Below are 16,773 nucleotides of genomic sequence, written 5' to 3'. Positions count from 1 at the left end.
TGTTAATTCTAATATGAAATATTTGCAGTACATGATGGTTTACATTTCTGTGTAAGTACCATGAAACAGTGCTGTTTCTATGCATGTTTAACATTCGGTGAGAATCTAGCAGCCATTATGCCTTCTCTAGACACAAAGTATTGTCTGCTAGGTGAAGTCATCTTAATTTATAGTGCTGTTTGAAGCAGCTGTGAATGTCTGCTTGTTTTGTGTGTTTGGACAGGCTCTTTCAGGGGTTGTCACAGCTTGTCCAGACAGCATTAGTTGTGCATTTTTATGCCTATTCATTCCATTCCCCCCCCCCAATTACATAAAGTTCTGTGAAAAAGAAAAACACCTTTTCCACCCCAACTTTATTTAAATGTTTGTATATTTGAGATTTTCAAGGCAGAAAAAAACCCAAGAGAACATTATCTAAAGAAATTAAATGTCAAACAAGATATCTATTAGTCTGGAAAGAGTTGCGAAGCCATTTCCTAGGATATTGGGACGTTCCCAGTAACATCTGGCCTACAAAATTAACTCTTAAAAGCATTGCTGACTCATCAAGGAGGTCACAAAAGACCATAGAATAGCATCTAAACCATGCTTTCATCACAAAATATGATTTAACATGGAGACAAAGTAAAATTACACTTTTAGGAGCGTTTCAATACCAAAACCACTGCTGACCAAAATATTCGAAAGGTTCTCAAATTACCCAGAAACATCTATGATCCCAAAGATGTTTGGAGATGTATTTTGTTATGGGGGGAAGTGCAACTATTTTGAAGGTATGCGTCTTCTGGAAACAAAACCATACCACCAGTTTAGTGTGGTGGTGGTGTGATGATATGGACCTGCTTTGTTTCTTCAGTAAGGGGGTAGATTGCTGTTATTGTTGGAACTATGAAATGTGGCAGGAAATCCTGAAGCCTTTAATAGGAATAATGAGCAACCCAGCAAATTCACCTCTGAATTTTTTTTTTTTTATTGTTCTCTGAAGGGCATGGTTAATTTGACTTTTCAGTTTTTCATTCACAAGCTCAATGTATGCAAGAAGAGTTAATTCTGTACTAGAGAACCATTTGTAAAGATTATTTTGTGTGAGATGTTTTATTTCTTTGCAGCAGGTTTTAGTCGTCAGTGTTTGAGGACAGTTTCTGAAACATGTTTTATTTCTTTGCAACGTTTTGGCAGGAAATTAACTCCATACAAAAAGTGGAACAGAAGAAATTTGTAAGGAGGAAGGGAATACTTTTCACAGTTCTGTGAAAATCAAAGTTGGTTCTTTAGCTGAGGAGATCAATTCTCCCTGTATTTCTCAGCAGTGATGTACTTTAAATGTTTGTCATTTCTCTGATAGACGTTCCATTGCCTATCTGTCCATTTCTGTTCTCCTGTAATCAGTCTCTTTTGTTGATCTCCCTCAGCTCTCAGCCTGGTGGGTTTTTTTCTCTCTCTCTCTCCTTTTCTCCTCCTACTCTCTGCTGCCTACTTTTCCTCCAGCGCTCCACTGACATCATATACCGCTGTAGTTCAAACCCCACCATCATCACTAATCTCTTTCTCTCCCTGTTCTCCTACGCCGTCTCCCACACAGCGTCCTCTCCAAAAAAGATGAGAGGGGCGCATTTTTCTGAAACGTTATATAAAGACACTCACAACAGCGGGGGTAACGGTGTGTTTATCTGAGGACAATTTGGGTTGAGAGTGCAAATGAAAGTGACAGTGCACTTTGCAAGAAATGAGAGGCGATCAGCGCAGATGCGTTTGATTGCTCGCCCGGCTTTGGGCGTCGGTAAAGAGTGGGGTTTATTTACTTGAAATAATCACAGGCTGCTGAACTTTAAGGTCAGTGTGTTGGATCCTGCAGCCGCTTCTGGTAGTGTTGTAATTTAGCAGCGGGGGGTTCAAGGAGCAGATGGCACTGGCAGACTGTAAGTTACCGGGCAGAGACAGGGGGAGGTCAGCGCACGCTGGGAAACACTACAGAGACAAAGGGAAAGAAGGAGGCTAATGTGCTCAGAGGGTTGTTAGCGCATGAGAAATGTATAATTCAGGGTAAGTCGTGACTGGACTGCATGAAGCCTCTCCCTGCCAGTTACCTGATCGTAAGCAAGGCACAGTGATGAGGCCAAAGCCGCCTGCTGGCCTCTGACCTCGGCTTGTGCAGCACTCTGGCAGAAGTTTGGTTTGCAGAGCGCTGACCACACATACGGTCACCTTGGCAATGACAATCAATCCCTCCAACAAGGCTATGACATCACTCCAAAGAAAAGGAGATGAGGAGGAGGAAGATGAAGGTGGGGGGAGGCATCTCTGGCTCTACAAAACCTCTGCAGCATCCCAGCTGAAGCCCCAACATTCAGGAGACAGACGCAAGAGCAAGACAATCATCATCATTCTCATCATCAGCATCGTCCTCCCAGTTCCATCAGAGCGTGGAAGCGAGGAGAAGGAGGTGGAGCCAGCCGAGTGAGAAACTGATGCTCCCAGCAGGTGCCAACAAGTGAGAGGAGCTGAGAGTCCGAGAAGGTGGGAATGGAGAAGAGTCTGTGAGAGAAGACACCCAGCACTCTGAGAGAAAACAAACATCAGGTGAGCTTTTCTACTTTCATCCTTTCACTTTTACTCTTATTGTACAGTTTATGTCTTCTTAGGTAGGATTATGTTTATGAAAACTCAAGGAAATAAACCTGAGCACAGATATTTAAGTTTGAAAACACAAATTGAAAAAAGTAAATCCACAGACAAAATAAAGGTGCATTTTGAATGACTAGACAGAATATTTCTAGATACATCATATCAGTTAATGTAGTTCACGCTACTAAAAATATTTTATTTAAATAACTTGGTTATGTTTAATTTCTTTTCTGAGAACCTGGAATAAAAATATAATTAATTTAATAAGGTCACCTATTTCTTTTTGCTACTTTTTGACACCTGGTGTCTATTCAAAATAATTAAAAAAATGAATTAAACTTGGCCACAACTGTTGATTTAATTGGCTAAAATTTTTGTTTATATGTATATGCAGTAAAGCATTTATTTTATTCCAAAGCTTACATTTTTAAATTAAAGATATATAAAAAAAAGTGTTCTATTGAATATCTCTTTCTTTGGACTAAGTGCAATCTTAAATTGCTCAGCCGGAGGAAGCCTATTAGCTTCTGTCACATACGCTACATGCATGACTGTATGTTTGTCTCAAAATGCACAGAAAATGTGATATCTTGATTAAAAACAACATTGTTTTTTTTTTTAATTCATTAATCTTCCTCCACCTTCAGCTTTCAGATCTCTGCAGCAACCAGCACGTTTTCCGGTCCTTGTCTCTGCTGCCGTTATCCCTGCTGCCATGCTGCGCCCCGTGCTGCTGTGTGCCGCTCTGCTCCTCCTGACTCCCTTTGAGGTGACAGAGGCTCGCGCTCTCCATCCTGCTCCTGATGCTGCGCAGGTACGCTGGGTGGACTGAGGAGAATACAGTGTGGAGCCGCGGAGGAAAATGAAATGTTGTGCTGATTGAATTATTCCCCCTTGTGCACACCCTGAAAATTAGATTTCCTTTTTTTTTTTCCCCCCTTCCCTCTGTGTAGTTTCTGGAGCAGTTTCTGGAGCGCTACAATGACCTCCTGACCCTGGACGACCTGGAGAACATGTTGAACAGCCAGCCGGAGGATCAGTCCACTGCCGCTGCCTCTTCCTCCTCCTCCTCTGGAGTCAAAGCAGCTGAGTACCCTAAGTGGGCTGACGTCCAGACACAGCCGGAGACCCCCTGGCTCCGGCTGCTGAAGGGGGCCCTGGCCATGCAGAGGGAAGCAGAACCAGAGAGGTCACGGAGGGGATGGAACAAAGGATGCTTTGGCTTGAAACTGGACCGGATCGGGTCCATGAGCGGACTTGGCTGTTAGTGGAGAGAGGAGAAAAAGATGAGACTGGGTGCATCCTTCTTAGATACACTCACACACAGGCATTCACCTGCAAGAACAGGATGTTTACATGTAGTTTCTCTGTAGTTTGGTGTAATGTAGTTTAAACCAGCGTAGATCAGATGCCTCACACTTCATTCCAGTATTAGAACATCCTAGCTTTGTTCTCATTAAATCATCTCAGTTTGTACAGTAAATGTAGACACGTTTTGACTTTTTTGTGTGTAACAAAGACGTGGAGATCCAAAGACGATGGCACCTGTAAACCACCTGCAGTTTATTTTTATGTTCACTTATGATTTGCATGAATAAATGGATTTGACATTTGGGGTGTTCTGCTTTCTTGCTCATAGAAATTCAATTCTTGCCCACTCGCAAAACCCACATGGTTCACTCCCTATTGACACCTGTCATCTCAATTTCTCCTTCAGCGTGGAGATTTGCATCCTCATGACATCTTGTTTTAACTTGATGATTTATTGAATGTTCTTGTGGCTGTTGGAAGAAGTTCACTCCTTCCCCCGTCATTCTGCTGCTTGGACCTGCTGCCACGTCCAAAACACTTTATTGCACTGCCAACACAGCAAAGTTCCCAACTGGGGGGGAGGGGGGAAATGAGAACGATTTCATGTCTGTGAGACGGATCTGATGTGGTTCTACATGGAGAACATGCTTACATATGAGCCTGCCAACAGCGATATGAAGCAAATGTTCTTTTAGAGTACAGATATGAGTCACTGTGCATATATATATATATATATATATATATATATATATAAAATGAGAGCTGAACGGCTCTGAAACCCATTGAAAACCTTCTGGTTATTCCACCAAATATTGATTTCTGAACTCTTCCCGCATTAAAACATTAGTATTGATGTTTCTAAATGAATTAACTTGTTTTCTTTGCATCATTTGAAGTCTGAAAGCCCTGCATCCTTTTTGTTATTTTGACAATTTCTGCAAATAAATACTTCATTTTTGCTTGTGTTTTCTGAGACATATTGCCAGTAGTTCATAGAATGAAATAATGTTCATTTTACTCAAACATAACCCTATAAAAAGTAAAATCAAAGAAACTGATTATTTTAAGTGGTCTCTTAGTTTTTCCCAGAGTTGTATATATGTGCTTGCTGTTTGCCTCAAGCCTCCAGAACAGGATGACATACAGAGGACTCATTTATACCAAACAAACAAAGAATGTTACATTGTACTGTCAAAAAAGGGAAAGTAATAAAGAGTTGGATGCAAAGGATGTCAGTATTTCAGGATTTCTGCAGTTGTCCAGACAGAGGATCAACCAAACATGCTGTTTTTCCATGTTTGGTTCTGATTCTGGGGATGCAGAGCAGACATGAACCTGAAGACCTGAATGGTCTGGAGGGTTGGTACGACGACAACTCAGCCAATACATATAAACTAATGTGTTTTAAAGTCTATTCTCAGAACTGCAAGCTCTGAGAAAAGACTATCTTCCTGGTTTTAGTGAGAACCTGAGCAGCAACGTTATGGATCAGCTGCTATTTCCTGATTGCTGTTTGCCATAAAAGCATGAATGAGTTTCTCAAGACATTGTGGGAACATTAGTCTTTTAATTTTGGAAATGCTCTGCAGGTGATAGAAGGCCTTATGTGTCTCGAAAGGATTAAGTTTCTGGCCTAATTGCTAGTTTCTGGCCATAATAACTAAAGCCTAGTGCTGACTCTTGATTATTTCTCTTTAGGTCTGAAGATAATTATTTTAATTTTGTTTTTATTCACATGGATAAAGATACATTCACACACCCATCCCTTTAATTGCTTTATGCATCTTCTCATCGCTTGAACGTGTTCAGGTTTCCTGGTGACACTTTAATGTAGAGCTGTACATCATCTGCAAAGTTAAGACAACTTCAATTATTTGTAATAACCTAAACTAGAGAAACGGAAGTATCAAATAGGAGGAACACTCATTCTAGCCTTTGGGTTAACCTTCATGTGACTTTTGCCAACCTCGATGAAAAGTTAGCCAGCTATTAACATGAAGACCTTAATTTCCAGGATAATTCCCCTGTTTGGTTTAGGTGTGTTTTTGCAGGGGTATCTCAAAATCCGTGCAGGAAGCCAGGCTGGAGGAACATTAGTGCCCACATCTGAAATGAGGTCTTGTGGGCAAAATGAGAGAAAATAAAATCCATTATCAGCTGGCAGGGAGAGTGGATGCCCACACTTTGCCTGCAGCAAAACATAGTAAACAAGAGCCATCCAAGTCTGGAGTGATGATGCTATGCTCTGCAGCCATGGCAGCAGGAATATGACTGTAATGAGTCATCAGTTAAAAAAACACATTCCTATTTCCAAATCACAAAATTTAGTTAAGAGTTTCCAAATGATTTTAAAAAGTTTGATGGATACTGGAAGGAAATTGTGTTAACTGAAAAAAGCACAAGCTATGGAGTGTAAGTGTCTAGTTTTCTGGATCCTCCAGCTTTTAGGCCCAGTTGTTCAAAGCTGAATTATTTTGCATATGCAGAACAAAGATGTTATTTCAACATAACTCGACATTTTCACCTTTTCATTCAAGGAAGTTGAGCTTTTTAATTACTTAAAGGTTACAAAACAAAGTAAAAGAAGAAACTAATTTCATGTCTTGTAGACATCAGATAATTTTGGGTACTTATCTTTCATGCCATCAAATCAAAACACCCAGAAACTGCAAGGAGGCATTTCTGCTATTGATCGTTTGAATGATTCTGTCTTTGTCACATTGACTTTGCTCATGCTACACCTCACTTCTGATTCACAGCGTCGAATCCCCACTCCATAAAATTAACTTTTGTATAATAACAAATTCTTTGCACAAATAATCTCCCTTTTCATTCTTTCTGCATAATTCTTGCCAGCAAAGGGACTTCCAAAAGTATTTATTCCCCTTAAACCTTCAATTTTTTTTAAACCAGCCACTGAATTGTGCATTTTATGTCCTCTCACTGGTGGTCCCAACATGAATAGTAAGTTAAGTCAGTGAGTTTTATATCAGAAAGGGAGTCTGACATAAAACCTGAAGCAAAATATACATGTTGATCACCAAAGTGACTCTGATACCAGATCAGTCGTAAGTCATCCGCTGTGAACACCTTTAACTGGAGCAGCTGAAAAAAGAAGAAAAAAGAAGAAAAAACCTTTTCACATTTTGTGCATTAAAGCCGCAAACTGTATGTGTTTTACAGAAATCTTAGACCAACACATAAGATTTTTTTTTTTACTTGCTAAAACTATGAAAATAAAATTATTGCTAAAACTAGCAATGCAAGTAATACGTTTTTCATTACAGACAGCTCTTTGCATGTTGGCTGAAAAGTTGAATTTTGGTCTGATTTGTACCGAGCAGCTTCTTCCACATGTTTGCTGTGAGTAGCTTATGGCAAACAGAAAACCTGATTTCTTCAACCTGTCAGTTTAGGTCCATGCTCTCTCCATTTTCCCATGATGGATTGAACAGTGCTTGGGATTTTGCCTTATGATCTAACTCTAAACATGTCTAGCCCTTACCCTAACCCTAACCCCATCTGTCTGCTGTGTTCCTCTGTTTCCATGTTGTTGTTTGTTCACTAACAAACCCCTGAGGCCTTCACAGATAAACTGGATTAATGCAGAGATTAAACATCTGAACTCATTAGTTGACTTTATTTATTAATTGTGGATTCTTGTTTTGGGGTTCTATAGTAGAGGGGACCAGAATTAGAAATGCATGATACCCTTTTTATGTTTCATTGGTAATTTCTAACATTATGTTAGAAATTTCTAACATTATGTTAGAAATTTCTAACATTATGTTAGAAATTACATAAAGAAGGCAGTTTAGGCCTTCTTCATGTTAATCTGTTTCATTTAATCACAATAAAATACATTTTGTGTTTTGTGGTTGTAACATGACAAAATGCCAAAAAGTTTAGGCAGTACCAATACTTGATCTTAAAGGTTTGAAAGATTGGATTGTTTATTCTCTATGCGCAGCCTTTAAACCTCAAAGTTGCAACAAAGAAAACTTTGTGGGGTTTTCTACCACAACACAAGATGGCACTAGAGGACAGTCTGCACACAACTATTTGTTTTCTCACAATGTTGCAATCTGGACATTGTCCCTAATGTATGTATGAGGTGCAGAAATAATTCTTTAGCTCAATTTGCATGGGTGCACAATTCATTTTGTACTTTTTGCAACACAATTAAGAGCAGTTAGGTAAAATGGAAATGCTGCCACAGCATAAAAATCCTGAATTGTATTAGGTTTCAATGCTAAAACCTTAGAAATTATTTTTCTTAATGAAAACGCATCGCTGTTGTAAAACAGAAGGCACATGTGATCTGATTGCGGCTGCACTTACAGTACTCAATATAACTTGGCTCAAGAGCTGGCCGGCGAGCCAGAGTCTAATCTTAGCCTGACCTTTAATTCCCCTCTTTGACCTTAAGCTGTTAGAGCAGCGGCCAATACTGGCATGCAGGCACTCAGGGTTGTGGTAGTTCAGCAATGCCAGGACACTGGACAGCTGCCACCAAACCCACAAGAGGTGTCCAGTTTTAAAGGAGAGTAGTGGTTGGGACACGTCTGCAGAACTCTGCACAAAGATGAAGAATGCAAGTTGTTAAATATGATTATTTTATGCATGTTTTTTCCCACTTGGATCAAAGTGTGCAGTGGTTGCAAGATGCCACGCTGCTTTTGAAGGTTTCAACTCGCAGACCTGGCTTAAACTCACATGGTTATGATTCAGGTTTGACATTTTCTAATCTCCTCTGCAGAGCTTTCTTTTCTGATGTCAACAATGTTGCCAGGAAAGAGAGTCAAAAATAGATGTGGAAGCAGCAGCTGACATGGCTGAGCCTTGTCATGTCTTTGTGTGCAGGGGGAGAGAAGTGAAGCAGTTAATCTGGGAGCAGAAGGCACAATCCCCTTGCACACACCTCCACAGTGCCTCTGCCTTCTGACTTTAAAAGAAAAAAAAACACAACTTTCTTCCATTGCATCCTTTCAGGTATTTCTAAATAGCCTCAAAAAAGCCGCAGTTCAACTGAGTAAATGGACTCAAGCACGCTCCTATGCGCATCTGTGAGCGAAATTGAGCAATTGGGTTTCAACTTTTGACTTCTGCAAGAAAAGAATAGCAGCAACAGAGTCAGTCAAGTGAAGGGTCATGGTCTTTGGACATTAAATGTCACAGTCAGTAAGACAGAGATTTGATCCCCCCCACCTATTCGCTCCATGTGGCTGCATTCACTGAGAAGGTCAGCAGGGGACCCCTGTCTTTTTTCAGACCACGATGTGAGGCCTTTAAGGTGTGGCCGTCTAAATCAGGACTTCTGAGACTTCACAACACCTTACGCAAATTAAATAACAGCAATATTTAGGTTTATAATGAGCAGGAGGACAGGGACGAGATGGTAGTAACTTAGATAAAAGTGAAGTTTCAAACTGTGCAGTTAACGACCTTGACATTCAGGAGGAGGCGTTGGAAGGATCGTTCTAAAGGGGGCGTGGCCTCAGAACCTGGTCAATCATAAAAACTCAGAGTTAAACTTTGCTCTTCCCCACTCACACCCGGAGTCGCAAGACAGACTGAGTCATCTCACAAACGGTAAATACCTCCAAGCAAGTCATTAAAATGTTTTAGTCAGGAAACTGCAGGAATTTAGCAGAGGCTGCATGTTTGATTCAAATCACCTGTTGACAGCATGTGTGGCTGGATAAATGTGTCTAAAAACATGTGGGCATGACATTGTTTGAAATTTGACCTTTAGGAGCTATTAAATATTTTGTTCATCCCAACTTGTTCTTGCAGATACTTTTTGTTCTTTTTTCACTTAAATTAAAACTTTGCCCCAGTATTCAGCGATATTGATTCATTTGTCTGTTAGATTTTTCTGTTTTTTCTTATGCAAACATTTTAAAAAATGCATTTCTTTAGAAAATTACAGTGTGAATTAGATATTTGTGGATTAAATGGCTATTTGTTTCTTTTGTCAGAGGACTAGACCAACTCAGGCAAAATGGTGAAAGTTGGCATCAATGGGTAAGAGCACTTTTAAACGTGTCTGTAAGAAATCACACCTTGTGGCACTTTTAATTAAAACTGCTTTAAACAGGAGTTCATATGTATATGTGTGTGTGTGTGTGTCAGGAGTTATTTGTGTACAGAGATGTTTGTATCAATGTAAAGGTTTGTGCAAACTAAGGAAGAAACTGAAAGATAATTGATTTGCAGTCACATGCTGGAGAGGAAAGTGTCTGTTTCATAAAATGAAATGTAGGAAGGAGCAGAAGGGTTACTCAAAGAATCTTGCATGGATTTTATTTTTTTAACAAGGTCTACTTTTAAATTGTTTAAGTCTGCAGGGAAAATTGTTCTAAATGTGGTTCACTGTTCTACTGATTACATCTGATTCATGAATCCTGACAATTCGGTTTTGTTTTAACATCGTGGCGAGAGAGGCCAGAGCCCTTGTGGCAGATTAAAAACGATGATTTGCAGCAGCGGAAGCCACAAGTGTTTTCCAATGGAGGACATGCACAGGTGCTCGTGCCTTAAAACCGACCATTGAGTAACTGCTCAGCAGGCTTTTCCTGATCTTTGAACTTTGGCCTTCAGCAGATAACAATGTGGGCAGTAATTTCATCATCAAAGGGCTGTTCAACAGGAGGCTGTTTTTTTTCCTGCTGATGGAAGCAAACTCAAAAGTCGCAGAGCACACAGTCTGACATTGGATCACGAATCTGCTCTTTTCCCTCTACGTGCCTGACTTCCTGTTCCCTGCAGCTGCAGTGTTTAAGCACGGCATGTCGGGCCGGATTTTTGGACCCGGAGGGTTAAAAATTAACCCGGCCATTGATCAAACGTTGCACTGGCGTCACAAGGATTACCACATTTGAGAAACATTTCGACTTTCATCGACAGAACGCGGTCAGAGCCCCTGCAACACACCTCCTCCTGCCCCTCCTCCCGAACTTTGGCCTTTCTTTGACTGCAGTTTCATGTCTCCTGGGTGTTATCTATATTCCCACATGGAAGAAAGAGCTACACTAGTAGAGTGAACCAGATCCCTCCAGGGTTTTACTGAATGTCAAACTGAATCTCACGGACTCTTTTCTGTATTTATATGAAGGTTTTCACCTTTAATTTCACTGAAACCAAAGCAAAACTGGGCAGATTGAGGTGGCATCATGTTGCCATCTAGAGGCCAGACTGAGAAGTGCATTTTTGTTCACCTTTTTACAGATTTGGCCGCATCGGTCGTCTGGTAACCCGTGCTGGTTTCACCACCAAGAAGGTTGAGATTGTGGCCATCAATGACCCATTCATCGACCTGGAGTACATGGTAGGTCAAACATATGATCCAGGTCACGTCATCATGAACACATGCTGAAGATTTACAAAGTAGAGGTGATATTTTTAATAAGCAGTGGTAATTTTTGATATGGCTGACTATGACTCCCTGCTCAGGGCGCCGTAGCCTTGGGGGAGGAAAAACAACTTAATCAGATGCAGAGAACTCTTAGTATAAGGGAAGCAATAACTGCATAAATGTAGTAGTGATTACTGTAAAATGAAGAGACTGGACAGGCAAAACTGACACTTTAGTGGATTATTTTTAAACTCATAAACACACCCATTACAAAAATTAGAATACTATTAAAAATTACATGTATTTTAGGAACTTTATCATAATAAACACGTTTAATAGATGAATGTTTGAAAATGTTATTTTCCACTTGCAGCTTATGACATTTAAAATTAGAATATTGCATCAGACCAATAAAAAAAATTTACAGAAATGTCTGGATGAAAAGTATATTTGATACCTGCTTTAGTGTGATCAATTTTCAAAAGTACTTCTAATCTGATAAATGAGCTTACTTGAATGCATATTCTAATTTACTGAATATGACTGTTAAATTCTGTCCCTTTTGGTCTTTTCAGGTCTACATGTTCCAGTATGATTCCACTCACGGCCGCTTCAAAGGTGAGGTCAAGGCTGAGGGAGACAAGCTGGTCATTGATGGACACAAAATCACAGTCTTCCACGAGTGAGTTCACCTCACAATTTCATTGTTTCCTTAGTACAATTAGTTACACACCAAAGAAAATGCTCTAAAATTAGCTTGAAGATGTCGGCGGCTGAACTTTGCTTTGTTTTCTTTCTATAGGAGGGACCCAACCAACATCAAATGGGGTGAGGCTGGTGCCGAGTACGTTGTGGAGTCCACTGGTGTGTTCACCACCATTGAGAAGGCCTCCGTAAGTGCTAACCCCTCTTGAGTGTAATGCTGCTTTAAAGATGGAAAATATTTTAAGAATAGTCAGTAACTATGCTTGAAACATGGAGGGATAAAGTAAAACGAATTTGAAAATCTCATTGGTACTGGCCAAATACCATTTTTTCCTCTACATGCACTTGTTTAAGTAGCATTGCAAGAGCTTCATGGGGGGGGAAAAAAAATGAAGGAAGATTTTGCACATTGGATGAACTCATGACATGTCCAGGGTGTATCCCACCTCTGGCCAACAGAGATGAGCTGGAGTAGCTGATGGATGTTTTAGAAAGCTCTCTGCTGTAGCAGTTCAGGGTCACATTTACTGGATGTAGTGATGGGCTACAGCTGATTTTGGCGCCCCCTCTTGATCTAGTTTATTGCATGCGCAACGGTTCACACATGTAGGTAAACTTCCTGTCTCCAAGAAAATGGATTTTTCTAAAATAACCTTTGTATCGGTAGGTCAAAAAAAACAAAACAAGATTTGTGAAGCAGAGTGATTTACACAAATCAACAAATTAAGCTCTCTAAGCGCAAAACTTTCTTTGAAAATTAGAAAATATAAACAATCCATTCATTGACAATTTGAGGACCCCAAAACCTAAAAACCTTAGACTACTGAGGTAATCATTGCTAAAATCTACCCCCAATTGCATTTTCTTCCATATCATGCTATTTTTCAGTCTCTACTTGGTGACCTTTAATTTTTGAGAACTTTTGTTTGTTTAAAAGGAAAAAAAGATTCAAATTAGCTATTTACTCTCTGACCAAGCAGCAGCCTCTGACTGCATGCCTCTTGGCAGCGTTGCTTGTTAGTCTTGATTTCTTACACATTATTTAATAGCTGCCAGTAAATGAGTTGTTTCAAAGACATTATTTCTCTGAATGAGTGCAAGCAGTGCAGTCTCAGTTGGAATAGGAAGCCCACTGTCCTGTATGCTGAGAGGACTGTTTACGGCTAAAGTTTTACATATTTTGATTAAATTAAATAGTATTCATCATTAATCTGACAAACTGATGTTTTCCTCAGGGTTTTGGTTGCTGCATGTCTGTTTAAATCCAAAATAGCTCTTTGCCTTTAAAGTTACCTATACACCTTTTGAAATGCATTCAAAGAGATGAATTCCTAATAAACATGACTACAAAATTGTTGTTTGAGATGTGAAATATCTTTTCTTCTTCTTTCCACACGCCCCAACACTTTACTTTAGGCTCACTTGAAGGGTGGTGCCAAGAGGGTAATCATCTCTGCCCCCAGCGCTGATGCCCCCATGTTTGTCATGGGCGTCAACCATGAGAAGTATGACAAATCCCTCCAGGTGGTCAGGTGAGGATTATCCATGTGAACAATAAAATAACTTTTTACCAATCGCCACTACCCCTCAACCAGGCTAATTGTTCTTAAAATGTCTCCTTTCGATAGCAACGCCTCTTGCACAACCAACTGCTTGGCACCACTAGCCAAAGTCATCAATGACAACTTTGGCATCATCGAGGGCCTGATGGTGAGAATTTGACTTTATCCCAGAACATTTTGGTTGACAGAGCTGCTTTAAGCCGCCTCCTCTTTTAATATCCTCGTCCAGAGCACAGTTCACGCCATCACTGCCACACAAAAGACTGTGGACGGCCCCTCCGGCAAGCTGTGGAGGGACGGTCGCGGTGCCAGCCAGAACATCATCCCCGCCTCCACTGGCGCAGCCAAGGCTGTTGGCAAGGTCATCCCTGAGCTCAACGGGTCAGTCTTCAAAAACATCTTGCCATTTCATGTAGTGTGTACCTGTAGCAGATATGTTGATATGCTTAAGTGCATCTATTGTGGTCTGACGTTGTCATTTTCCAGTAAGCTGACCGGCATGGCTTTCCGTGTCCCCACTCCCAATGTGTCGGTGGTTGATCTGACCGTCCGTCTGGAGAAACCAGTAAGTTGCAGCAAATGGAAATTCCCCATTTCACTTCTTTTATTCCTCAACATAAAAGGAATAGTGATGAACAAAAATGACCTATTGAGTCATTTTACTGCTAAATATTTTGACCGTTTAAAGAAATCATTTGATTTACATTAAAATTAATGAATGATTGCACTTTAAGTTTTCATTTAGTCACCAAAAGGCTTTAAGTTACTCATCTTTTACAGGCCAAGTATGATGACATCAAGAAGGTTGTGAAAGCTGCAGCTGAGGGTCCAATGAAGGGTATTCTGGGATACACTGATCACCAGGTCGGCACACTTTTCTCTTTTTGATGGAATCTTGACTTTTGACCAAGTATGGTGATTCTGATTATCTTATAATGTTGGATCAGATTTGCTCAATAAATTAGGAAATATGGCTGTTTTAACTGATAAAGCCAATGGGTCATAAATCCCAAAAGAGAAAAATATGAGCTAAATGTTCCTACTGCACCCAAAGGAATATCCTCTACATGTAATTAAAATGTTTCTTAATCTGGCTGATGGGAGTTAATTGGCTCACTTTCTCTTTTCTCTCCTGCAGGTCGTCTCCACAGACTTCAATGGCGATTCTCACTCCTCTATCTTTGATGCTGGCGCTGGCATCGCCCTCAATGACAACTTTGTTAAGCTCGTTTCATGGTGCGCCTTTAGCAATACCTGACTAACCTGCATCTCTACTACAAACAATGTTTATGACTCCTTTCCCTCTGCTTTAAGGTACGACAACGAGTACGCCTACAGCAACCGCGTCTGCGACCTCATGGCCCACATGGCCTCTAAGGAGTAAACCAACCAGCTGACTGGCCGTCAGTGTTGCTTTCATTCTCCTTTCTATACAGAGTTATAAATGCACAAGATGTATGATCTGTGACTCTGCCTAGTTCCATCAGATGGTCGACCCCTACCATCATCTCATGCCTGAGGAAACGTCCCACATGACAAACGAGTTAATCTGTTGACCAATTCTTTCTTTTTTTTATTTGGTAAACACCCTGTTCTGTTCTTGTGTTGGATGGAGTAGAGGTGTGGAAGTTCTCCTGTCTGTGGCAAAATAAAGTCCTTTGTTTGTGAGATTTAAGGCTTTCTGTGTTCTTTCTTGTTGCTATGCAGTTTAAAATGATCCTCCACCACCAATGTAACCATGTTTCCCCCACAATCTATGTATTTTGTTCAAATTCAAGATGAGATGGTTATTTCCATTCACCAGCTCTTTGGTGTGGTGAGGAAACGATCATAATCTTGAATGTGACGCATATAAAAATCTCTGGATCAGCAGGACTTGCAATTATGTGTTTAGTGTCAAATGCAAAGGCAGGTGGTGATGGAGTATTCGTCTCGTACTCCTTGCATGCAATAGTGTGGGAGAAATATGAATATATAGATTGTGTGCAGCATGGTTTTCATTTCTTTCTGATGGGTACAAATATGAAAATGGTGAGTCTTGCACTGATTTAAAAAAACAAAACAAATTTTAGGTACCTTGTTTTGGCATCTATTGGATTTTTTTTTTTTTTTTTTTTTACTATTCTGGCTTTGCATACAAGTTTGCTTAAGATTTAATTTGGTATTCTGTTGTTCATTGTCCTATCTGAAGGCCTGGATTGCTTTTGTAATGGCAAAGCACAAACAGAAACTGAACCAGATCTACAGGACATCATTCTGAGTGTGTCATTTGACAAACTTTCCTATTTCACTACAGCTCAAAATTAAATAATTCTTCCTCTTTTTAAATATTTTGAAATGGAGCCACATTTTCCAAATCTGAAAAAATTAAATGGTTGTTCAGACTTATTGCTACTATGAGAAATGAATCCAAATTTTCAAAATTATGCATTTAATTAGATTAATTAAAAACTCACAAGCTGAATTTGACAAGTCATGTGTTGCACGAAAGGGATTGTTTGTCCCAAAGCATACTTGGTTCATCTATTCACATGTTTTCATGCATATGAAACAATTATTCATTTTACAAGATCCTTCAAATAAATTGACCCAATTGGTAGTGTGACAACTGTCCAAAAAAATGCAAAATAAGATCCATAAAGAAATGGAGTCGTTGAGAATGACTGACAGCTGTGTTGGAAATGGTTACCGCTGCTAGAATCAGCTGTAACCAAAATGAAAACAATTTGACAACAGGCCTCCAACCGAATTTCTTCTAGCATTGCGCTGATTTAACGTCACCTACCTTCAAATAAAGTCATTTGCTTCTCTGCTCAAGCATCTTCACAGCATGATATTGCCACTATGTGTCACTGTGAGGGCGGCGTGTTTATTTTGGGAAACATATAAACTTATTGTGCTTTGCAGGTTTATCAAAAACATTCAACTTTGGACTCTTCTGATCAGAACTGCCCATTTGTCTCCAGTAATGACTTTTCCTGCCACTTTTCCAGTTGTGCCAAACTATTTCCCATCGATAAAGTAGAGTTTTGTGAGACGTTCAAAGCTATAAATATGTTTAAAATATTATTTAAGGTGTGATGTGAAAGAAACTGTTCGTAATGGATTGAAGACGTATAGACACAAAAGTAGAATCTTTTGTTTTGTTTTGTGTTTTTTTTTTTGTTTTTTTTTGTTTTGTTTTTTTTTTTTAGAAGAAGAATGTTTCTAAAA

At 39.8% G+C, this 16,773-nt stretch overlaps 2 protein-coding genes across 2 annotated transcripts; both read left to right on the top strand.

Moving 5' to 3' along the window:
• Positions 1-2,336: 2,336 nt before the first annotated feature.
• On the top strand, positions 2,337-4,238 carry wu:fj39g12 (C-type natriuretic peptide-like). The gene is made up of 3 exons (XM_044116909.1): positions 2,337-2,580; positions 3,273-3,439; positions 3,579-4,238. Exons 2-3 carry the CDS (start codon positions 3,341-3,343, stop codon positions 3,891-3,893), a joined length of 414 nt encoding a protein of 137 aa, XP_043972844.1. The 5' UTR covers positions 2,337-2,580; positions 3,273-3,340; the 3' UTR covers positions 3,894-4,238.
• A 4,936-nt stretch (positions 4,239-9,174) lies between these two features.
• gapdh (glyceraldehyde-3-phosphate dehydrogenase) lies at positions 9,175-15,230 on the top strand. Its single transcript, XM_044116908.1, has 12 exons — positions 9,175-9,528; positions 9,918-9,963; positions 11,167-11,266; positions 11,869-11,975; positions 12,096-12,186; positions 13,415-13,530; positions 13,627-13,708; positions 13,790-13,941; positions 14,047-14,125; positions 14,341-14,424; positions 14,699-14,796; positions 14,875-15,230. Exons 2-12 carry the CDS (start codon positions 9,941-9,943, stop codon positions 14,942-14,944), a joined length of 1,002 nt encoding a protein of 333 aa, XP_043972843.1. The 5' UTR covers positions 9,175-9,528; positions 9,918-9,940; the 3' UTR covers positions 14,945-15,230.
• The last annotated feature ends 1,543 nt before the right edge of the window (positions 15,231-16,773 follow it).

This window comes from Gambusia affinis, linkage group LG05, assembly GCF_019740435.1.
Source record: "Gambusia affinis linkage group LG05, SWU_Gaff_1.0, whole genome shotgun sequence".
NCBI classification, from domain to species: domain Eukaryota; kingdom Metazoa; phylum Chordata; class Actinopteri; order Cyprinodontiformes; family Poeciliidae; genus Gambusia; species Gambusia affinis.
This window is presented reverse-complemented; position numbering and strand designations above follow the sequence as displayed.